Source organism: Balaenoptera borealis, assembly GCF_965194805.1.
Source record: "Balaenoptera borealis genome assembly, chromosome: 3".
Taxonomy (NCBI): domain Eukaryota; kingdom Metazoa; phylum Chordata; class Mammalia; order Artiodactyla; family Balaenopteridae; genus Balaenoptera; species Balaenoptera borealis.
In genome coordinates, this window is record NC_138866.1 from 172,688,627 (window position 1) to 172,712,473 (window position 23,847).

A 23,847-nucleotide genomic window follows, 5' to 3' on the forward strand; every position below is an offset into this window, starting at 1 on the left:
CTTTTGTCTTCAGCTGAAGATGGTATTTAAAGCAGTGGCTTGGGCCATCTTGGAGTTTTACTCATTTTTGCTGGGTAACTCCTAGGTATACATGAGACATGTTTGTTTTCCTCTTGTTAATCTTTTATAACCGGGGCTGTCTCAGCCAAGAACTCAGAAGAGTACAGGGTAAATTACTGTTCCTTCTCTAAAGACTCACATAACCAGCTACCAACTTAACAGCCTAGATGGATGGCTAAGAGTTACATCTGAGATATTATGTCCAAAAGTAAGCTTATGATATTCCCCCCAAAGCTATTTGTGTCCTAGTCTTCTCCATCCCAGTTCATGGCAACTCCATCCTCCCAGTTAGCCAGCTCCCACTCTGTGCCTATCAGTCCTACCTTCAACATCGATCTAGAACCTGACTAGTCTCACCACCTCCAACTCCTGCTACCACCACGGTCATTTTTCACCAAGCATATTGTCCTAGCCCCTTAACTGGTTTCCCTGTTTCTACCCATGTCCTCACTATAGTCTGATATCAAAACAATTGCCAGAGTAATTCTGTTGAAAGGTAAACCAGATTATGTCATTCCTCTCCTCCAATCCCCTCATGTCTTCCCATCTGTGACAGTGTGATTTATAATAAAAATATATATATTTTGGTCTTCATCCGTGCTTCCTGCCTCACAGCAGCCCAAACCCTTGGAATTTCCTAAGCGACAAGCACAATGAGAGAATATTTCGTTATACTGATAACATTTGGTCTTCTGTCCTCAGTTCCTGAAATAGTGGAAAAAGGTGAACGGGGTGTCTTTGGCTATTCGTGAGAAGCCCCTTTCAACCACACCTGATTTTATGTGAATAAGGTGACTTTTGAAAAGCCCCTAAGGATGGAGGTGGTTGCCAGGGGAACCAACCATGATGAGAGGGTTAGAACTTTCCATCCCAACCCCCAATTCCACCTCTGGAGAGGGCTGGAGGTTGAATCAATCACAAAAAGTCAATGATTTGATCAATTCTGCCCATGCAATGAAGCCTTCATAAACATCCCTGAATTACACAGTTCAGAGAGCTTCCAGGTTGATGAACAAGAATGAACTCATGTGCCAGGAGGGTGGTGCACCCCAAACTCCACAGGGACAGAAGCTCTTGTGCTCCAGACCCTTCCAGACCTTGCCCTATGTATCTTCCTCTGGCTCTTCATTCATATCCTTTAATATTCTTTGTAATAAACCAGTAACCGAGTAGGTAAACTGGATTCTTGAGTCCTGTGAGCCACTCTAGCAAATCAACTGAACTTGAGGAACCTCTGAGTTATAGCTGGTTGTCAGAAGCACAGGTGACAAGCTGGACTTGCAATTGGCCTCTGAAGAGGGAGGACAGGGGCAGTCTTGTGGGACTGAGCCCTTAACCTATGGAATCTGACACTATCTCCAGTTAAACTACAGGACACAAGAACAAAATAGTGGTTACCAGTAGGGAGAGGGAAAGAGGGAGGGGCAACACAGGGGTAGGGGATTAAGAGGTACAAACTATTAAGTAAGCTACAGGATATAATGTACAACATGGGGAATATAGCCAATATTTTATAAGAACTGTAAGAAGAGTATAACATTTAAAAATTGTGAATCACTATATTGTACACCTGTAACTTACATAATATTGTACAGCAACTATACTTCAATTAAAAATAAATAAATAAGCAAACTACAGGACACACCCAGTCAGTGTCTGCTGAGAACTGGAGAATTGCTTGGCGGTGTTGAAAAAACACATCTGACCACCTCATTCAAGGTCAATGCTGAAGTCCTTACAAGGATCTAGGTCCCAGGCCATCCGGCACCATCCCCTTACCTCTGACCTCAGCTCCACTGCTCTCTCCTCTCCCCCTGCTCCAGACGCACCAGCCTCCTGGTGACACCCACGCCCACTCTCCTCTGCTTCCTGTCTTGCCTGGAACACTTTGTTCCCTGAGAGGGTTCCCCCTCCAGCCTGCAGGTCTTCCCCCCAAAGTCATCTCCAAGAAGCCTTCCTTGACCACAGTATCTAAAATTACAACCTCCTTCCCCACTCCACACACGATTTCTTCGGCTCTGTTTTCCCCTTAGCACTCACCACCACTTAACTTATTTATTATAGAGTCTGCTTGTTTATCGCTGGTTTCCTGACTAGAACTAAACTTCACAAAGGACGGGCTTATGTTGGTCTGTGGACCGCTGCTTCCTCACGGGCTGATTCTTCCCTCATTCCGGAACTGCAGTCAGTACTGAGCCTCTCTCGCTCACACCAGACACCTGAGCACCAGCACAGTCCCCCCCGGCACTGCAGGTGAAGAGAAACTCACCCGGGCATCAGTGGCTCCTTTGTTCACGCAGCAAGCACTAACTGAGCCCCCGGCACTGTCAGTCTGGCCGCTGAGCACCGCCAGTGCGTTTTGCTGGAGAAGCGCCCCACCACGGAATGCTGCGGAACCCAGGGCAGGAAGTCATTCCTCTCAGCCAACCACTAGAACAGGCGAGACGCTGTGCCCACCGAGCTTACCGTCCGCTGCTGCCAACATGTGTTTTCACAACCACCGATCAACCAGGTTCGGATCTCTTTTAACAAACGCACCCACTTAATACAGTTGAGCGGGGGCAGCTGGTCTGGCGGCACCATTTCACTGCGTCGCCCCCCACCACTGGGCTCTGGTCCCTTCTTCCCACTCGGGAGCGGCCGCAGTGGGCGGGGCTTGCCTCTCAGCCAGCCCACCGGGCACCACGAGGCCCTTGTCTTAGCGCCTCCACAGCAGCTAACCTAGTGCAGGCCACTTACGGATTTCAAAAGGTTTTTAGAAAGAAAAGTACCTTTTTTTTTTTTTCCCCCCCGAGAAATATCAGCTCTACATTATCCAAATAAAACTGGAGCAGAGGGGGGCAAAGAAGGATTATGAGATGGAAAAACTATAGAGAAGGGTCAATAACAGATAGTTACATTGGCAAACACTTCTGTGGTACTATGTACGCTATATGTATGGCATTCTTACAAACACCTTACTCAGATTAACTCACTGGATGTTCGCTATGAACTATTAAGGAGGCACTATGCGTCACCATCACCATCGCGGCTGCTTCCCCGATGAGATAACGAGGCACACAGAAGTCAGCTAACTCGCCCAACTCTTGGGCCCTGTAGCGTGTCATTAGGATTCGAACCCAGGCAGTCTGGCTCCAGAGTCCGTGCTTAGTGTACAGTAGTACATTTTAGAAATCAAAACAGCAGCCCTGAGGCCTGGAGCCAGGAGCCCGCGGAGCGGTGGAGCGCGGGAAGGGGCGCGGCGCGCCGAGTTGACCTGCGGGAGGGGCAGGCAGCGCGGGTCGGGGCGCCGCAGCTCGCGCCGGTCACCTGGGGCTGAACTGGAATTGCTCAATAGTGGACTCGAGGTTCTCGATGATCTTCCAGCACTCCTCGGTCTCGGGTGCGTCGGCACAGCTCTCCATCGGAGCCGCGGAGGTGGCAGCTGGGCCGGGCGCCTCCCGCCGAGTCCAGGACCCGGCGTTCGTTGCCATGGCGACTCCCGGGGAACCGGCAGAGCGCCGGAATCCTGAGGGCGCGGGCGCCGCGGGCGGCCTGGAGACTGCCCGGGAGTCGACGCGCTGCCGCTTCCACGGCCCGCCTGGCTCACGGCTTCCTGCTCTCGGTTCGCACGGGCCAGGCCGCCGCTGACATGTCCCCAGGAGAGCCGGACTCCTGTAGAAAACCCTGCGGCAGCCCACTACGCCCCGAACTCTCCGCGCCTTCTCCTGTGCTAAAGCTCTGAGCTCAGCCTCCTGCGAGGCCCGCGCACTAGGGGGCGTGGATGCCTGAGCTGTTCTCCTACGTCAACACCCCTCGCCTCGCGACGTTAGACGGAAGCTCGACGGCCCTCGCTTTCCCGACCTTCCTCCCTGTGCTAAAGGTCAGCTTCCGGGAGGATGAAAAATAGTGCACCCATCTAATAACGATGCCCTTTGCATAATGAGCCTTGGGCTCTCAGAGCAATCCCATAATAAGAGGGAAGCAGGCAGCCTGATGAATTGCCTATACCTGCTAGTTGGCCACAAACGTAAGTGTTCGTGGACAAAAAATTTTTTTGCAGAGATTAATCAGGTTTACATTCCTATTTAATATGAAAGGTCAGAACTAACGCATCGTTTTAAGCTATATCGTGTTGTGTGGAATTCATTTTTACTGCTTCTACAATAGTAAGTTCCTTATAGTGAAACTGTTGCTAATCCTTTATTTTAAATTATGTACCACTCATTGACAATGATAGCAAACATCTATTCTGATATCATCAATATGTCATTGCCTGGTTTTAGAACTAAGTAATTTCAGTTTAGAACTAAGCATTTCAATCTGTTGTCTACAGGAAAACAAAATATTTTCTTCTCTCTCATAATAATTATGTAAAAAGAAGTTAGTTTGGTATTGGATGCTCAAAATACAAAGAATAAATCACTGTAGCATTATCACTACTCTATATTTAAAGACAAAGATGAAAAGTCCCAAATGCCAAACAAAATTCATAACCAGTGTCAACACAGTCTTCCGTGAAGATTCATTTTTCCTTCGGGAAGTTGAAGAAAGGAGAAAAAGAGCTACTTTTACTCTATGGTGGTTTTTATTTTCAAAATCTAACTTCTAAGTCTACGTAGGAAAATTTTACTATATAATGAAAAGAGTATTTTAAAAATATATGCATATGTAAGTGTAATATATGTATAAATTAAATTGTCTTAAGTGAATTTTTATTTTACCACAATGCATATGAAATTTTTTAAATGAGTAAAATTCCAAGTTAAAAAGCCTGATCCATTTTTAACCAGGCCAAGATAGTGAAAAGACTGACAAGCTGTTGGCTGTTTCACTTAATGCAATGCTAAATGAATATTTTGAAACTGAGGAGGGAGATCTCGCAGTAGATTTCATGAGTCATTGGTCAGCTCTGTGCAGTGTTTGTTGACCTATAGGGATTGCATAGTTACACCATCCCACAAAAACATGTACTGAACAAAACCTCTTTGTTTGCCCATGCTATATAGCATATCAAGGAGCTTCAGATTTCAGTGTCTAGGAGACCAAGTTATGATGATGATTGTTTTTTGAAACTATGAACTACATAACGCTTCTTATCAGTTACCTACATTTATCTCTCAGGTGTTCTGCCTTATAAAATTGTTCATTTCAGATCATATTCCCGCCTCCAATACTGTCACTGTCAGAGAATTTATTATACTAAATGCAGGCCTTTTGTATCACATGTTAAGTTCATTGATGGTTGTTAATGGAAAGCTTGTGAGCTCTGGATTAAACATTAAAAAAAAATGGTAGCTCTGAAACTTGTTTTAGTATATTGGGAAAGGTTTTTGTTTTTGCTTTTGTTTTAACATCTCCGAGCCTCTCTTTTCTCACCAGTATAAACTAGATAATCAACCTGTCTCTGGGTGGTTGGAAATAATCCATAAAGCAAGAAAAGCAGGCAGCACATAAAACACACTGCAAGTCGAATGCTAACCAGGCCTTCAAAGAGTGTGTTCCTTCCTTCTAAACCACAGCCGAGGAATGTAGTATTTAAAGTTTTCCATTTTAAAAAAGTTGAATATTTCATAAGCGAAAATAATTTTTACTTGCTAAATTAATAGGACTAAGGCCCCAATTTTAAATTTTCAAGTGCTTCTCTGAAACATGTATAAATTTAATGTGTCCTTATATGAAAATATCACCTACCAATTATTAAAAATGTAAACATCTCAGATGAAATAGCATGAGGATTTGATTGAGTCAAGTGCTGGCTCTAAACATAGTAATTTATATATTGCAATTGGATATTATCAGTTCTAGAGTCTAGTAAAAGTAAAAGCCAAGAGGGTTTCAGTGAAGGTTTGTAATTTAAATTCTTTCTAGAGCGTCATCCTGCGTAAAGTGCTTATTTTTCTTTTATCATCAGCTGTAATCTAAGATTATGTGGTACAGGCTCTGTTATGTAAACTTGTTTTATGTCGTGCTTCATCCAGAACCAAAGTTCTTAAATAAAGAGTTGTAACAGGAAATAGCAAGGCCCTTAGCCAGGACAATATTATGCTACTAAATCCTTCATGGAAAAACTCCTGAGACTAGATCATTTTAATGTCTTAAATTTTGCTGCCATGAGATAACATGTCCACTCTTATAAAAATCCATCAGTAAGTGTTTGTTGTCTGGCTAAAGCTGAAAACCAAATGAGAAGCATGATAGGGAGTTTGGACAGGAGTAACTTTGATATGGAACTTAGATCTTAACTGCCAAATGCCCTTGATTGCTGTAGTAAAGGGTATCCTCTATTTAAAGCTAAGTTTAGAAGGGAAATCAGTAAAAATGTAAAAACAATGGTAGAATTTAGCCATCTGCAGAAGTGAGTCTATCTGAGATGGGGATTCCCTGGCGGTCCAGTGGTTAGGACTCCCCGCTTCCACTGCAGGGGGCACGGGTTCCATCCCTGGTCGGGGAACTAAGATTCCCCCAAGCCAGATGGCGCGGGCAAAAAAAAAAAAAAAAAAAAAAGTGAGTCCAGGGGCTTCCCTGGTGGCTCAGTGGTTAAGAATCCGCCTGCCAATGCAGGGGACACGGGTTCAAGCCCTGGTCTGGGAAGATCCCACATGCCAGGGAGCAACTAAGCCCTTGCACCACAACTACTGAGCCCATGTGCCACAACTACTGAAGCCCGGGCGCCTAGAGCCCGTTCTCCGCAACAAGAGAAGCCACCGCAATGAGAAGCCCACGCATTGCAACGAAGACCCAATGCAGTCAAAAATAAATTAATTAAATAAATTTAAAAAAAAAAAAAAAAAGAAGTGAGTCCATTTGAGAGAAGATTTATGAACCTGGGGCTGAAGGGAATTTGGGAAATCTCCAAGTCTGGTCATGTGACCACAGTGGATCTTCATGCCTGGGAGATAGGACATCTGTAACATGTCCACTGTAATATATAGTGAGGTGGTTCAGGAAAGGTAGAAGTCTGAATGGAGAGTAATAAAAAGGCAGTTACCGTATTTCATGTAATCTATCCAAAGGTGTTAAAAATGTGAATCTTAGAATCAGTGAAAGAAGGTATAGTAAGAGTTTATCAAACAGAAATCTGTTCAGGGCGCTCCATTTCATCACATCATAGAGGGATCTAGTCTCATGAGATGTGGAACACTCATCAGGCTTTTCCATAACTTGGATAAAGTACCTGTATAGTACCATCTAGTTCTCTGTTCTTTCTCCAGTGTCACAAGGCAGCTTGCCAATAACTAATCCAGACTCACAGGTACATAGATTTCCAAGAAAGAATTGGTGTAAACAGCAAAAATGTGACATTGGTTAGTGTGAGTATTCATCTATAGCCTGACCTAACGAACTGATAAAATACAGGATTTAGACCCGCCTTCACGAGGGCTAGATTCAGAGGCAAGGCTTTCCCCACAACAAACCTGCAAGTCAGCCTTTGCCTGGGCAGTCAGCCCAGCTCATTAACATCCTGTAACTGCAGTTTTAGGCATCCGTCATTGTCCTTCAGCTTCAAACCCTATCTTGGAAAAGTGGTAGAAAAAAAATACAAATTTAGCAATTTTGAGAACTAGCAGAGAACAGGGGCATAGGAGAATACAGTAACATGAAACGCAGGTTGTTATTGTTACAATATATGTTTATTTACCTGGAAATACTTTAGTGTACACTGAGAGGTATTATGTACATGTGACATGGGTTATGCTATAACCAAGTATGTAACCAAGGTGCTGATCAGGGGCACACAATCCAGGGATGGTCCACCCACCGTGGCTTATCAGGACGCCCACACGACAGAAGGGACTACTTCAAGCTCTGCTGTTAACTGTTCTAAACCAACAAGCCACACTGTGCCAGTTAATATATGGCATGTCAGCAGTGGGTTTTTATTGAATGTAGTGGTCTATTGACTATCACGGTAGATGTTAGAAGCAGGCGTGAACTGGTGAATTTAAAGATCTTCAAGCTATGTAAGTCAGCTAACATAGTTCATAAATCCTCCCACCCTTGCAGGAACAGTATGCAAGGACCTCAGGAAGGCTGTAACTTAAACCCTGAGGGATGGGGCTTGACCCCTTGCCTTCTGTCCAGCCTTTGCTGTAGAGTTGCCCGATGCCCACTGAAAGGGCCTAGGAGTTTGCTTCTGGAAAGTTATCACATCTGCTTCAAGGGAACCATCCACACCTGGCAGTAGTCAGAACACCTGAAAGAACAGAAAGGTGGGACTTTGTGGAGATCTCTGAACAGGCTGCATAAACTGTTTGGGCCCTGCTTGCTAATGAGTGTTTTTTAATTTCTCTTTTGTTTGTTTGTTTGTTTTTGCTTTTGTTTTTGAATGTTTTTTAAATAAATGTCTGAGACTTGCTTTCATTATAAGCTGAGAGCAAGGTTGTGGGGAAATAGCTAACCTTGACCTTCATCAAACTCCTTTAAAGGATACAGCATTTATCTAAAGAAACCTAAGAATTGCATGTGACCAAATTAGGTCAGTTTTTTGGGAAGCCAGAGAAATCATAAAAACTTCCTTAATATGACTGATTTTGATGTATAAAATCTGTTTCTTATTCATCCTTGTATCCCCAGGACAACCCATGCCATCCACATAGTAGGTGTTCATTAAGTATTTATCAAGTGAATCAATGACTAACTCTGAAATAAGTTCTTTAAAAAGGCCATTCCTAAAGAGTTGTGTACCTAGTAGTTGACACCAAGAGAACTAGGCAGGCAAATCCTGTTGGCTGCTTTCTAAAGGGTAGGCTGAGAGATTAATCCAAGATGCCAGTGCCTGATGGTTGCAGGAATTCATGTGCAACCAAGGGAGAAACAAGATATTTCAGGCCAGAGAGATCTTCATGTTTTGCTGCCTCCTTCACGAAAAAGGAAACCCCTTCTTTCTTCAATGTATAAGTGAGGAGAGGGAGAGGATTGCAAATGAGAACTTCCCATCAGGAAATTCTAGGGCTAGGTTCAAGCCACCAATTGAAGAGACTGGCCCAGTAAGGAGACATGATATGTGTCTGTGACTGTTAGTTTTATGTGTCAATTTGGCTGGGCCATGGTACCCAGATCCGTGGTCAGAGATTATTCCAGATATTTCTGTGGGGGGGTGGTTTTGGATGAGATTAACATTTAAATCGGTGGATTCTGAATAAAGCCTATTATCCTCTGAAATGTGGGTGGGCCTCACCCAATCAGTTGAAGGCCCAGCTAGAACAAAAGACTGTCCTCTACCTGAACAAGAGGGAATTCTGCAGCAGATGATCTTCGGGCTTGAACTTGGACATTGGCTCTTTCTTGAGTCTTCAGCCTGATGATCTTCAAATTAGAACAGTAGCATCAGCTCTCCTCTGGGTCTATAGCCTGTTGGTCCACCCTGCAGATTTTGGATTTGCCAGTCTCCATAATCATGTGAGTCAATTTCCTAAAATAAATCTATCTATATACTATATTATATACAATCATCCTATTGGTTCTATTTCTCTGGAGAACCCTAACAGAGTGACCAATGAAAAATTAACAAATTAATCAGAGGATACCATTATATTCTTTGTAGCACTTAATGCTGATAATTGTAAATGTGATGGTTAATTTTATATCAACTTGACTGGGCTAAGGGATGCCCAGAGAGCTGGTAAAACATTATTTCTGGGTGTGTCCGTGAGGGTGCCTCCAGAAGAGATTAGCATTTGAATGGGTAGACTGAGTAAAGATCCCCCCTCACCAAGGTGGGCAGGCATTATCCAATCTGTTGAGGAACTGTATAGAACAAAAAGGTGGAGGAAGGGTGAATTTGCTCTCTGCTTGGGCTTGGACATCTATCTTCTCTCGTCCTCAGACATGGATGCTCTTGGCTCTCAGGCCCCCAGACTTAGACTGGCACTTAACTCCATCGGCTCCCAGTTCTCGGGCCTCCAGGTTTGGTACAGAACTATATCACCAGCCTTCTTGGTCCTCCAGTTTGGTCCTCCTCAATCTACAGTAGATGGTGGGACTTCTCAGCTTCCATAGTCACATGAGCCAATCCTTCATAATAAATCTTTCTCTATATCACTTATATCCCATTGTTTCTGTTTCTCTGGAGAACCCTGACCAATACAGTAAGTATACTAAAAGGACTGAGAAAAATAATTATTACAAGTCTAACATTTACTGAGTGCTGACAATGCCAGGAACTTTTCTAAGCACTCAACACACTAATTTAGTTGATTACTCGCAATTTAAAAAGGAGAAATGGAGACACCAAGAGGTGGATTTACTTGCCCAAGTTCACAGAGCTTGCAAGGGTAAGCTCTGTGCACTTGGGCTCTGAACACTGACGGTCACACTCCAGAGCCTACACACTTAATTGTTATGCTATATTGCTTCACCAAATTGTCATGAGGAACAAATTATTTAGTTCTTCCCATGATGTTAGTTTTGGCAAATGGCCTGAGAATTCTCTCTAAAGCTGTCAGGCCCATATCGGCAACTTAATTATGAATCTATGTTGCTAGGGCTGCTTTAGAGAATCAAATACATTAGCACACTCTCTACCAGACCCCACTTACTGGGAAAATTCACCTTTGTGCAATATTAGTGAGAATAAGAAATGAAGCAAAAAGATGTGTATCCTTAGAAGCTACAAAGTTCGTGCTGAGGACCTATTTGCTTTACTCCTAGGAAAGCTTCTTAACCTCTTACTCAGACCCTATATATCCTAACCATCATGTACAATTCTAACAGTCTGATATCTGCTTTCTACCTCTACAGCCAATAAAAGCTGGGGGACGAGCTGCTGAAAATGATCAGGACATTGACAGCAATGAAAGGTAACGGCTGGCACAAAAAAGACTGTAAAAAATTCATAACAAAAATTCAGATCACATGGGAGGCTTAGGCCACTGTGAGTAACAAAGAGACTTATACTCATCACTGGCCCTGAGGCCATCACTGTAAAATAACTAAGGTTCATAATAATGACCACGAGTCACTTATTCTCCTTAATGCAACTATTTTAACACACTCTTTAAAAGGCCGGTGTGTGTATAAAACAGTTTAAAAAATATTGTCTCAATTCTACAAGTTGTTCTAGCTTGATTCATTCTCTGAGATGATTTTCTGTAAGCTGAAATTTCATTTTATTCCTTAAATGATAGGTAACATTTCTCTGCCATTGGCATGGGATTGCTTTGCGGTGTTGAAATGTCAGAGTTTTCAGAGCTGAAGGGACCTTAGAGCTGGTATACTTTAGTCCACTCACTCAAGGACTTACAGGTAGTTAGGCCACAGCTACATCCAGGATTTCTTTATCCGTTGGTCTGTCACAGTGTATCAGTGTATTAGGCTGTTATGCTACAGCAACAACCAATCCTAAATCTCAGTGACTCAATACAACAAAAATTAATTCCTTATTCACACTACAAGTCCCACAGAGTTGGCAGGAAGTTCTGCTCCACACAACAACTTAGGGATCCAGCTGATAGAAGCTTTGTCTATCTGGAACACAAGGCCTCTTGAGTCACTTTACCAAGAAAAAGAAGGAGAAAGTGTCAGGCACCAGTTATTAAATACATTGGCCCCTTCCACCCACTCCATTGATCAGAGAGAGTCACGGGGCTCCATCAATTGCAAAGGCAACTGAAAAGTCTATTCTTCCAAGTGCTCAGGAGGTAGAGGGGAACTGATGTTGGGGAGCACTAGTAATATCTACCAGGATTCCTTCCATCACATCACCCTTCTTAAGTAACTTTGCGAACAAGGTAGTGATGGAGATAATAGCAATGATGAAGATGATGATGGTGATGATGTTGATGATGATGATGGTAACATCTGATGTTTGCACAGGTCCTTAAGGTCCAGAAAATGCTTCTCTCATTTGCGTTATTATTATTATTCTTTTTTTTAAAAAAACAAGCTTTGGCAAGTTTTATTAAAGAAAGATTGTGCATGATTTACTTTTCACCAGTCTGTTCTGGCATGCTTCTAATGATAACAGAATCACCTGGATCAATGATAGCCAGTGTGCATACTCTGTAGTATTTTCCACACGCTGTGCCCAATTCAATATTATTGCCGGTGTGGTGATGGACACCAGTTTTGGCCAACATGGCATAATACTCTATTTCAGATTTCCTCAAGGCTGGGCAGTCGTTGGCGAGGCTGACCAGTTTCGCTTTGCCTTGTCTGATCATTTTCAGAGTCTGCTTGTACCCCAGCGTGTACTTTCCACTTTTCATAACGAGTTGGAGCCTAGAGTTGATCAACTCCAGTGACTTTTTCGAGCAGCTGCCAAGATGGCTGGGGAGCAAGAAAGCTCTCATTTACATTACTTTTTTTTTTTTGAAGATTTATTATTTACTTATTTATTTATTTAATTTATTTTTGGCTGCGTTAGTTCTTAGCTGTGGCTTGCCGGATCTTTGTTGAGGCACGCAGAATCTTTTCGCCGCAGCGCACCGGCTTCTCTCTAGTTGTGGCGCGTGTGTTCCAGAGTGCGTGGGTTTTGTAGTTTGTGGCACTGTGGGCTCTCTAAGTTGAGGTGCCCGAGCTCAGTGGTTGTGTCACCCGGGCTTAGTTGCCCTGCAGCCTCTGGGACCTTAGTTCCCCGACCAGGGATCGAACCTGCGTCTCCTGCCTTGGAAGGCGGATTCTTTACCACTGGACCACCAGGGAAGTCCCTCGTTTACATTATTAATTCAACCATGTGCAATAACATTCCTCTTTCACATGAGAGAATTGAGCTCAGAGAATGTTCAACTGAATGGAGTGATTGGCTTAGGATCACATCAATGAGTATCTAGGAGATGAAATGCTGAACGTTTAGTCACAGCTGAAGAGGAGGCCCTGAGGGGAAAGTAGGATAGGAGTTTAACCCAGGAAACAGCCGTTATGAAAAACCCAGTCCCAGAATTCACTGCAAAGGAGCTTTGAAGCATAAGGGATGAAAGAAGGAAAGACAATGGTGGAGCTCATTTCTAGTTGTGACTCCTTTACTTCTGACCACATACACCCTTTCTTTCACAACAAAACATGCCTGGCCTATAAGCAGAGACACTTAATATTTATTACACTAATAAAAAAGAAAGTAAAAAAACCACATATCCCGAATAGCATGTATTAGGTGTTACGTAAGAACACTATTAGATTTGAAATATCACATCTGGCCTAGAAATTTAAGGCAACTCATTGCTTTCAACTCATCGAATCTAGACGTGACAAAACAAATTACAGTTGTGAAATAAATTGATCCCGCTTGAACTGTGGGAGAACTTAACAATCAGGCTTTTAGAAGCTGAGGTAGCCAAATGAGAACGGCAGACCCAACCCCACAATAAATATTTAGCTGTACGTTTAGCATTAAGTTTGGCACAGAATACAGAGGAGACGTCTGGTCTTCTGGAAACTTACACATTGATGAAGAAGACAAAACTAATACATGTAAAATGATACACATTCCTGTAAAACAATAAACTGCTACAATAGCAGTATTGTAAAGTCTACAATAAACTGCTGTTTTGTACAGTGAAAACTCCAAATGATGTAGGAAATGTGAAGAAAACGAAATGCTAAGAAAGAAAGAGGGAAAAAACTGAAGGAGGAAGACTCAGTGAACTTTTCATAGAAAAGCTTGATGTGGACCCAGGAATGGAAGCTGAATACAGTCTGGATAGGTGGAGAGGAATAGAGAATCAGTTCTGGAAACAGCATGAACAAAGGCTCCAGATACACTGTGTTCCTGAGAAAGTGCCTGGCCCTGGCTGTGGCACACCAACTTGTGTTGTTCTTAGTTGTGTATGTGTATCTCTGTCCCATAGATTATGATCATCTCCAGGAAAGGGCCTTATTTATCTTTGTGTAAGTGGCACAGGCGTTGCATGTGGCACATAGAAGGTGCTCAAAACTCTTTCACTGGGGGGCTTCCCTGGTGGCACAGTGGCTGGGAGTCCACCTGCCAGGGAAGGGGACGCGGGTTCGAGCCCTGGTCCGGGAGGATCCCACATGCTGCAGAGCAACTGGGCCCGTGCGCCACAACTGCTGAGCCTGTACTCTGGAGCCTGTGCACTACAACTGCTGAGCCCTCATGCCACAATTACTGAAGCCCACGTGCCTGGACCTGTGCTCCGCAACAAGAGAGACCACCGAGGTGAGAGGCCCACACGCAGCAATGAAGACCCAACACAACCAAAAATAAATAAACAAAATAAATAAAAATTTATTAAAAAAAAAAAGAAACCGTATGGTAATGTATGGAAACTAAATTTAAAAATAAAAACATAAACAAAAATCTCTTTCATTGGGAATTCCCTTGTGGCCTAGTGGTTAGGATTCCAGGCTTTCACTACCGGGGCCCCAGGTTCTATCCCTGGTCAGGAAACTAAGATCCCACAAACTGCAGGGCCAAAAAAATAAAATAAAATAAATAAAAAGAACCTGGAAGAATGGGTAGGATTTTAAAAAAAAAAGAAGAAGAACTAACCTTCAATAATACCAACAGCAACATCTGGGGGTTTATCTAAACTTTACAAGAGTTGCGAGTAGTATCACCTCAAAGACAGGGAAACAGATGATGATGCCTTCTCAGACGTAGTGGTTACGGACATTTCTCCTGCATTGCTAATGAAATGTTAGCTTCAGAAACTTTTATTTATGTCTCAGTTTTCTGAGACAGAATCTATATTTTATTGGCCTTCGGGCAGATCATTAGAGGAAGGACTGAACGGGTAATTTACCTCCTCAGTCAGGAAATCATTCTGACTAAATGGGTTTCTTAATAAAGTGCAGCATCTTAGCCAATCTCGACTTCCTCTCCTTTGGCACAAAGGAAATGTTCAGCTCTTTTGTTTTCAAAAACCTCAAGGTGTATCAGTTAACCAGCTGTCCTGGATGTGGCTTTGCTGGTTTGTGTACTGCTACTGAATGAATTATAAAAGAAAACAAAAGAAAAGAAAGAAAGAAAGAGAGAAAGAGAAAGGAAGGAAGGAAGGAAGGAAGGAAGGAAGGAAGAAAGAAAGAAAGAAAGAAAAAGAGGAAGGAAGGAAGGAAAAGAAAGAAGGAAGGAAGGAAGGAAAGAAAGAAAGAAAAGGAAAGAAAGAGAGAGGGAGGGAGGGAGGGAAGAAGGAAGGAAGGGAGGAAGGGAAAGCAAAGAAAGGCCAGGCGGGAGAGAAGTGATTATAGTAAAAAGATCCAAAGCACCAGTGGGTGAATTTCAGCCTTGTTTAGAAACTCTAGTGATAGTAGAGGCCACTCAACACCTACTTGATTTTTTTTTTGTTAAAAAAGAACTCCTGGGCTTCCCTGGTGGCGCAGTGGTTGAGAATCTGCCTGCCAATGCAGGGGACACAGGTTCGAGCCCTGGTCTGGGAAGATTCCACATGCCACGGAGCAACTGGGCCCGTGAGCCACAATTACTGAGCCGGCGCGTCTGGAGCCTGTGCTCCGCAACAAGAGAGGCCGCGATGGTGAGAGGCCCGTGCACCGCGATGAAGAGTGGTCCCCACTTGCCGCAACTAGAGAAAGCCCTCGCACAGAAACGAAGACCCAACACAGTCATAAATAAATAAATAAATAAATAAATAAATAAAAGAACGTGAATTTCTTTAAAAAAAAAAAAAGAACTCCTTTGCTTTAGGAATCAAAACATCTAATCGTTTTCACCAACACTGTGTTCTGTGGATGTCTCTCAATGCATTTTCTCACAAAGATTTAGTAACAAAAGTTCCGATTAGGTGTCATGTTCTCAAGACTTTCCTCTTAGACAACATTGAGTCACGTGGTCTAAGGGCTCAACCTACCACCTGGGCATCAACAAAACATCTGAGGGACATGCATAGATCCTTCAGTGGACCTCAGCCCCAGACATTTAAAAAAGCACATTTCACTTGCAAAGTCCCAGGAAAGCAAGTACGTGGGCTGATCTGTGGATGCATAGAAGATTATATTCGATTTTTATTTGGTTCAATGAATCAGAGGTGCATTTAGACGGTGATGTTGTATATTTTGGTTGGTGCTGCCTCTCCCCTGGAGCCTGCCAGGACCATGCAGCAGGCGGCACCCCAGCAAACCAGCCAAAGACAGAGCAGGGATACTTCTGGGCTGACTTATCTCCATTACCCTGGAATTTAAAACCACCACCACTATGCTGTGTAAAATGACCTCCCAGGATATTTTGCTGCTTTCTCCAGCCCTGGGCTTGTACGAAGCTTTAATAAATACTTGCTTTGAATTTTATCTGCTCAGATCCTTTTAATGGAATCATTTATTTCTCAATCATCTCTATAGCTTCTCTTTGACTTCAATCCTCAGCTGTTGGAAATAGCACTTCTAAAAAAGCCTTCCCTGACCACGCTGGCAGAAACTTGTCTTTATTCTCCATTTCCCTCTTTTGCTTTATTTTTTGTCATAGCACTTATCACCACCTGACATAGCATATATTCATTCGTTGATTGTTTATCTCATGTGCAAGCACACACATGTGCACACACACACTAAGCTACATGAAAGAAGTGAATTGTTTCATCTGTACCTTATTCCAAATGCCTAGAAAAATAGATGGACAATAAATTTTTTACAGGATAAATAGTTCAATGAATCTGCCTCTCTATTCACTGATTCATCCATTTAAATACGTAGCTTGCATACAGGTTAGGATCATGGGCTCAGGACGCAGACTGCTTGAATCCCAATTGCTTCACTTAGAAGCTGTGTGGCCTTCGGGCAATCACATAACCTCTCTGTGCCTCAGTTTTTTTGGTCATTAGTGTAACAGAAATAATAACAATATATATCTCACAAAGTTTTTATGAGTATTAAATGAGACATTAGACAGAAAGCACTAAGAACAATGTCTGGCCCATAAATACCACATAAGCACAATACCTATAAAATCTCATGTGCTCAATAAATGTTAACAATCATTTACTCAGCAAATATATTTTTTAAATTTTTTAAAATTTGTTTGTTTGTTTGTTTATTTATTTATTTATTTATGGCTGCGTTGGGTCTCCGTTGCCGTGAGCGGGCTTTCTCTAGTTGCGGTGAGCAGGGGCTACTCTTCGTTGAGGTACGCGGGCTTCTCATTGTGGTGGCTTCTCTTGTTGCCGATCGTGGGCTCTAGGCACGTGGGCTTCGGTAGTTGTGGCACGCAGGCTCAGTAGTTGTGGCTCACGGGCTCTATAGCACAGGCTCAGTGGTTGTGGCTAATGGGCTTAGTTGCTCCACGGCACGTGGGATCTTCCCGGACCAGAGCTCAAACACCTGTTCCCTGCATTGGCAGGCGGATTCTTAACCACTGCGCCACCAGGGAAGTCCCAGCAAATATTTATTGAATGTTTACCACAGGCCAGGTGCTATAGTAGGTGCTGGGAATACAATGGTGAACAAAACCAAAAATGGACCCCGCCCTTATAGAGCTTATAATACAGTGGGAGAGACAGTTATTAATCCAAGTAAACACACACATGAATGCAGAATTAAAACTGCCTTAAATGTTAAGAAGAGCTTGGGTGAGAGTATATTTATAGGGTCATTTGATCTGGTCAGAGACGGAAGAGAAAAATTTCTGGGCAAGTTATGTATGGTGGGGTGAAAATGGATATAACATCCAGTTTCAAGTTGTTTTGTGTTCTGTGCTATTCTGTCACCCCCTCTTTTTCTTCAAAGAGTCAGCAAGATAAGAATGAGTGAATAGCCTTGAGTTAATGGTGACTTTGCCTTGAAGGAGAAGAGGCTGGTCTCTGCTTAGGGAGCTGTGCTAAGAATGGACTTCAGCCCCAGGCACGGCACGTGGGCAAGTGGAAACGGACAGGAGACTGAGGTCTCCTCCTCCTGCACCTATGCTGGGGGTTTAAAAAAAAATCCTAGGAAAATATGGGGGTGTATAATTAAGCCATTTTATTTGGACATAAAGGGAAAGTGGGAGTGAAGTCTAGAGGGGTTTTGAACACCTGTTCATTTAAATAAACATTTGTTCATAAATAAAATAATTGTTTTATTTATAAATAAAATTTTGTAAAATTTTTACCTCCGTAAAAAATAATTGTTTTTTCTTTTTGGTTTTCCCTTTCATTCTTGGGCTATTTAAACTGCAGGCATTCTTAAATGGTTGTACTCATAGGGCACAAATAATTTCATGTCTTGCTTTTATGTGGTGGTGCATAGTCTTCATAATTATTCATATTAATCATCTTTTTATAAGGAGAGAAACTGAGCCTTAGAACATTACTGATTGCCATCCTCAGCAAATTAAAGGCTAATGGCCCTTTGTTTGAAAGGCAAGTCTTTGGACTGGAGAATTCAGTTAGTTGCACTTCATCCCCTCAGCTAACCCAGCACTTCAGCCGGATGACTACACAGGTGCATTTAAAGATGGGGGTTAAGGAGTCTAAAGGAAAAAACCCACTCCTGTGTGTCTCCTCTATCCTCAGTTCTCCACTACAACACGACTTCACTTCTGACCCCAGATGTGTGGGTTTTCTACACATCAAGCCATTCTGCAACACCAGCTGGGCGTCCTACAAGTTAACTCAATTCTGACACTATTTACCTGGAGACAGCATCAGATCCCACAGGCTAAAGGCTCAGTCCCGCAAGAATGCCCCTGTCCTCCCCCTTCCGGGGCCAATTGAAAGTCCAGGTTGTCACTTGTGCTTCTGACTGACCAGCTAATTAAATTAGCTATCAATTCATTTCCTAGAGTGGCTCACAGAACTCAGGAATACAGTGTACTTACTCGATTACTGGTTTATTCTAGATGGAAGAGATGCATAAGGCAAGGTCTGAGGAAGAGAGCGAGGACGCCTTCTCCGGTGCACCAGCTTCCCAGTACCTCTATGTGTTCCCAGCCTGGAAGCTCTCCAAACCTTTCTTATTGGGTATTTATGGAGGCTTCATTACATAGCCATGCTGGACTCTAACGCTGGTCACTTGTGACTGATTTAACCTCCAGCCCCTCTCCCCTCCCTGGAAGTTGGTGCGTGGGATTGAAAGTTCCAATCCACTAATTTGATTTAATCCTGATTGGTTCCCCTGGCAACCAGCCCCCATCCTTAAGGCTTTCCAAAAATCATCTTTTTTTTTTTTTTGCTCATGCTGTGTGGCATGCGGGGATCTTATTAGTTCCTCGACCAGGGATGGAACCAGTGCCCCCTGCTGTGGAAGCGGGGAGTTATAACCACTGGACTGCCAGGGAAGTCCCCCAAAAGTCACTTATTAACATAAACTCAGGTGTGTCGGAAAGGGGCTTATTATGAATAACAAAAGACATCTTTATCACTCTATCCTTTAGGAAATTCCAAGGGTTTTAGGAACTCCATGTCAGAAATGAGGTGAAGACCAACATATATATTTCTTATTACAAATCACAATATGGGTGGTGGGGGGAGGGTCAGAGGGACAGTCTGTGGCCAGAGGGAAGGCATCACAAGCCAAGCCCATGATCTTGGACACACTGGTCTCATTAGCTTATTCACTGAGCTGGCCGTCCGAGAAGACAACGAGAATAAAAAACAAAACTACAAATTGTTTCAAGCTTTGGAGTCCGAAGAATTATTAAAAGTGATCAAAATATAGTAATAAGACACTGTTGACATCAAGATAGGGAGAGTTACAATTAAAATTCATTAAGACACAATAAGACACTCTCGTCTAGGCTTGCAGTAAAAGGAACTTTGCCAAATGAATTATTCAAGGAGAAATGAGCTGAATGAGGGAATCCTCTCTTGGCTTGGCAATAGTTTAGACTTAGTGCAAACTTTCTCCCCAGGTAATAGTATACCAAAAGGTTACAAAGAAGCATGTTCATTTGTTACTTGAGTACTTTACAACAGTGCAAAGCTTGGCATTAGTCCTCCGATTATAGTCTGAACCTTTCATAGTAACTGAGGAAAATGAACATCTGGAGTGTAATAGTCCATTTTAAAATTAATTAATAACAGATTCAAGAAAAGTTTGTGGAATCCATGTGAATCCTTTTCCTACTATTCTAAGGGAAAATTTTAAGCAATATCAATGAAAGAGTGTTTGTGGGGTGTTTGTTTGTTTGTTTGTTTTTGGCAGTCTTGAACATGTTGTGCCCGAGGAAAGAAGCCAGATACAAAAAGCCATGTGCTGGATGATTCCATTTACATGAAGTATCCAGAATAGGCAAAAGAGACAAAGTGGATTAATGGTTGTCAGAGGCTGCAGGGAAAAGAGAAGAGGTACAAGGTTTCTTCAGGGGTGATGAAAATGTTCTGGAATTAGATAGAAGTGATGGTTGCACAACTCTGTGAGTATGCTAAAACCACTGAATTGTACACTTTAAAAGAGTGGGGAAATTCCCTGGCAGTCCAGTGGTTAAGACTCCATGCTTCCAATGCAGGGGGCGCGGGTTCGATCCTTGGTCGGGGAACTAAGATCCCACATGCTGCATGGTGCAGCCAAAAAAAAAAAAGTAAAAGAGTGGATATTACGGTGTGTGAATTATATCTCAATTAACAAAAGAAGAAGCATGAACACTTCTTTACCAGAAGTTCTCAGAAAACCTCTCCTTACCTATCAATGATCTGAACTACAGTACGTGAATGAACCAGTGTCCTGGGGGACGCCCTGTGTCCAGTGAGAAGCATGTGGGTCCTGAGTGGCTTAGATTCCTCAGGGTCCATCCGCTAGAGCTAGGATCAACCCTCTTCACCCTATGACTGCTACAAAAAAGAAAGAGGTGCCAAGGATGTGGGGCAAACACAATTTCTATTCCTGTGCTTCTTTTCTCCTGGCATCCCACATCTTGGGCATGTCTTTATATCTGCTCGTATTCTATTATAATGTATTATAATTGTCTCTTTGCTGTCTCCCCTACTATATCGCAAGCTCCTTGAATGCAACGGCCTCTGAGTATCCCCAATGGCTAGTACAGTGTCTAGTCATGGAAGGTAATCAGTAAATGCTTATTGAATAAATGATTGATGTGAAACTTGGAAATATCTCCTATTCTGGCTGATGGTCAAAATCCCCAGAATCAGCAGTTCCTTATTTGTATGAAGCCCTGCCTTCTGATACATCCTTAAGGCATTACCCCCAAAAGGATAAGTATTGAATCACTCATAGCTTTGCGTGAGTTTGTTTTATCAGCTCCTCTCTGACTCAGGGAAGAGAACTAGCCTGGGCTTCCCAGAAGTAGAAGAACATGGAGAGGAACTTGTCAACCTGACCTTTTAGTCTGGAACCAGCTCATGTGACAAGATCATGACCTAATAGTTTTTTTCTGTGTGTGTGTGTGTTTAAAATATGAATTTCCAGGCTTCCCTGGTGGCATAGTGGTTAAGAATCCGCCTGCTAATGCAGGGGACACAGGTTCGAGCCCTGGTCCAGGAAGATCCCACATGCTGCGGAGCAGCTAAGCCTGTGTGCCACAACTACTGAGCCTGTGCTCTAGGGCCCGTGAGCCACAACTACTGAGCCCTCAGTGCTGCAACTACTGAAGCCCACACGCCTAGAGCCCGTGCTCTGCAACAAGAGAAGCCACCACAAAGAGAAGCCTGTGCACCGAAACGAAGAGTAACCCCTGCTCGCCGCAACTAGAGAAGGCCCGTGCGCAGCAATGAAGACCCAACGCAGCCAAAGATAAATAAAATAGAATTAATTAATTTAAAAAAGTATGAATTTCCAATTGTTTAAGATATACCAATGCTTGATCCGACTTGTTATATCTCACACACACACACACAGTCACATCCTCAGAGATAACTCTCTCCAGTTTCTGAAATGGAAAAGAGGCATTAGGCATCTTGAAGCAAAGATAAAGGGGAAATGAAGTCTTAGTAATTTAAAACAGTTCTTTGAGGTGGTAAATCAGTGTGGACAAAGGGGGAAGGATAGAGATAATTTATATTTTGTTTGAATCCCAGGGGCCTCTGATAAGGAGCTTTAAAAAATTTTTTTTTATTTATTGGCTGCGTTGGCTCTTAGTTGCAGCACGCAGAATCTTTCATTGCAGTATACAGGCTCTTTGTTGCAGCACACGGGTTAGTTGCCCTGCAGTTTGTGGGAGCTTAGTTCCCTGACCAGGGATCGAACCCACATCCCCTGCATTGGAAGGTGGATTCTTAACCACTGGACTACCAGGGAAATCCCTAAAAAGGAGCTTTTGATAAGATCTATAAGGATACCTTCAGCTCTAAAGCCTTAAAGTTGTGGGACTCATCAAAGAATAGTTTGTTTGGGAAAGCATTTAAAGAGAGGTCATAGAAAATAATCTACAGCTTCAATTCTTTAGCTAAAAACTTTAATAGTGTTATAATTACTTTGGAAAAGCAAGTATACCATGAGCTCTGAGATTTATGGATACAGTAAACTCACTAAGCAGGAATTAGCAAATCAATGAAGGAAGGAAATTTCAAGTCTACATTTGTAGGCAGAAAATAAGGCAGGCGGAGCTTTATTAAGGGCAAGTGACAAGTGATGCAATTAGAGAAAAACAATTCAATCTAAATTTAATCCTTAGGATTAGGATTAATGTTTAATCCTTTTCCCAGGTTGTATTTGAGCTATCAGGTACAACCTGGGAAAAGGATTAAACATTATCATGGATATGAGAACTATATTCTATAGAAATATACACAAAATTGGATGTTTACATTGATACTATTTATAACGTTGAAAAACTGGAATCGTAATTGTTTTTAAAATGAAATTGTTTTAATAAGTTATTGTAAATGTATCCATGAAACAATATATAGGTAAGAAAATACACTGTTCTAATAACTACCGGGAGGCACTCTGGGAACTTGATGAATTACCTTGATGTATGAAATACTGGCTTGTGAATCCATGATGTCAGTACAAGTAACAGGTATTATTAAAAAATAATGATAAAAATTTAAAACGTGTCTGGTGACTCAAGAAGATTTTCGTGGGGCTTCCCTGGTGGCGCAGTGGTTGAGAATCTGCCTGCCAATGCAGGGGACATGGGTTCGAGCCCTGGTCTGGGAGGATCCCACATGCCACGGACCGACTAGGCCTGTGAGCCACAACTGCTGAGCCTGCGCGTCTGGAGACTGTGCTCCGCAACAAGAGAGGCCGCGATAGTGAGAGGCCCGCGCACCGCGATGAAGAGTGGCCCCCGCTTGCCGCAACTAGAGAAAGCCCTCGCACAGAAACGAAGACCCAACACAGCCAAAAATAAAATGAATAAATAAATTTAAAAAAAATACATCACTGCTTCTTCTGATTAGAGATTTTAAAAAGAAAAAAAAAAAGAAGGCTTTCGTGGATTGTCTGGGGCCAGTTATAGAAATTCTAGGGGACTCGTTGGGACGCAGAAAAAGGTCCCCTGCAAAACCACATGGGGGATGGAGGACAAGGTGGGAAGGTGAGGAAGGAGCTATTTGGTTGTTTACATCTTTTTCAGGAAGCATGCCTGAACTCCACAAGGAAACAAGGCAGAGGATTCAGGGCTGACACTCGGAAAACCCCTCAGGACCAGGGGGCCTGAGCTGTTGGCAGTGCCTTCTCTTAGAATTCCAGCCCAAAGGTTTTCAAAAGACACTTTAGAAGATAGGATTAAATAGATGACAACCTATTTTTAAGAAGGTAGATAAAAAAATCTTTCCTCCAGAGGCATTCCATGTGAGTCCACTTGGATCACAAGATGAGTCACTTCTGAACGTTTCCTGCAGCCTCCGAAATTCAGTAGCCAATTACTTCCACAGAGAACAAAGTTCAAGAGTGAAGGGAAGAATGGAAGAGCTTTGAAGGGCCATTTCCACTTGCTCGTAAACACTCTGAATGAAATGTAAGCTGTTCCAAGTGGTACCAGATTGATTGTATATTGCTCCATCTTTATCTTGGCTCTCCAGGCAA

At 42.8% G+C, this 23,847-nt stretch overlaps 1 protein-coding gene, 1 long non-coding RNA gene and 1 pseudogene across 3 annotated transcripts in view; 1 reads left to right on the plus strand and 2 right to left on the minus strand.

Moving 5' to 3' along the window:
* Positions 1-2,643, minus strand: part of LOC309625884 (uncharacterized protein C10orf67, mitochondrial) — a gene marked incomplete at its 5' end in the record, with an annotated part of 107,591 nt that extends 104,948 nt beyond the window's left edge. Inside the window, 2 exons of the mRNA XM_082385929.1 lie at positions 2,330-2,422; positions 2,527-2,643. Of these exons, the coding sequence (XP_082242055.1) occupies positions 2,330-2,422; positions 2,527-2,643 (210 nt within the window). The remainder of the gene's footprint in view (positions 1-2,329; positions 2,423-2,526) is intronic.
* Positions 2,644-2,851: 208 nt separating this feature from the next.
* Positions 2,852-19,084, plus strand: LOC309625735. Its single transcript, XR_014242718.1, has 3 exons — positions 2,852-4,069; positions 10,783-10,841; positions 17,671-19,084. It is a non-coding gene; the product is annotated as an uncharacterized lncRNA (long non-coding RNA).
* Positions 11,919-12,347, minus strand: LOC309625691 (large ribosomal subunit protein eL30 pseudogene; annotated as a pseudogene). The gene has a single exon. The product of its transcript is annotated as a large ribosomal subunit protein eL30 pseudogene (transcript).
* Positions 19,085-23,847: the final 4,763 nt, after the last annotated feature.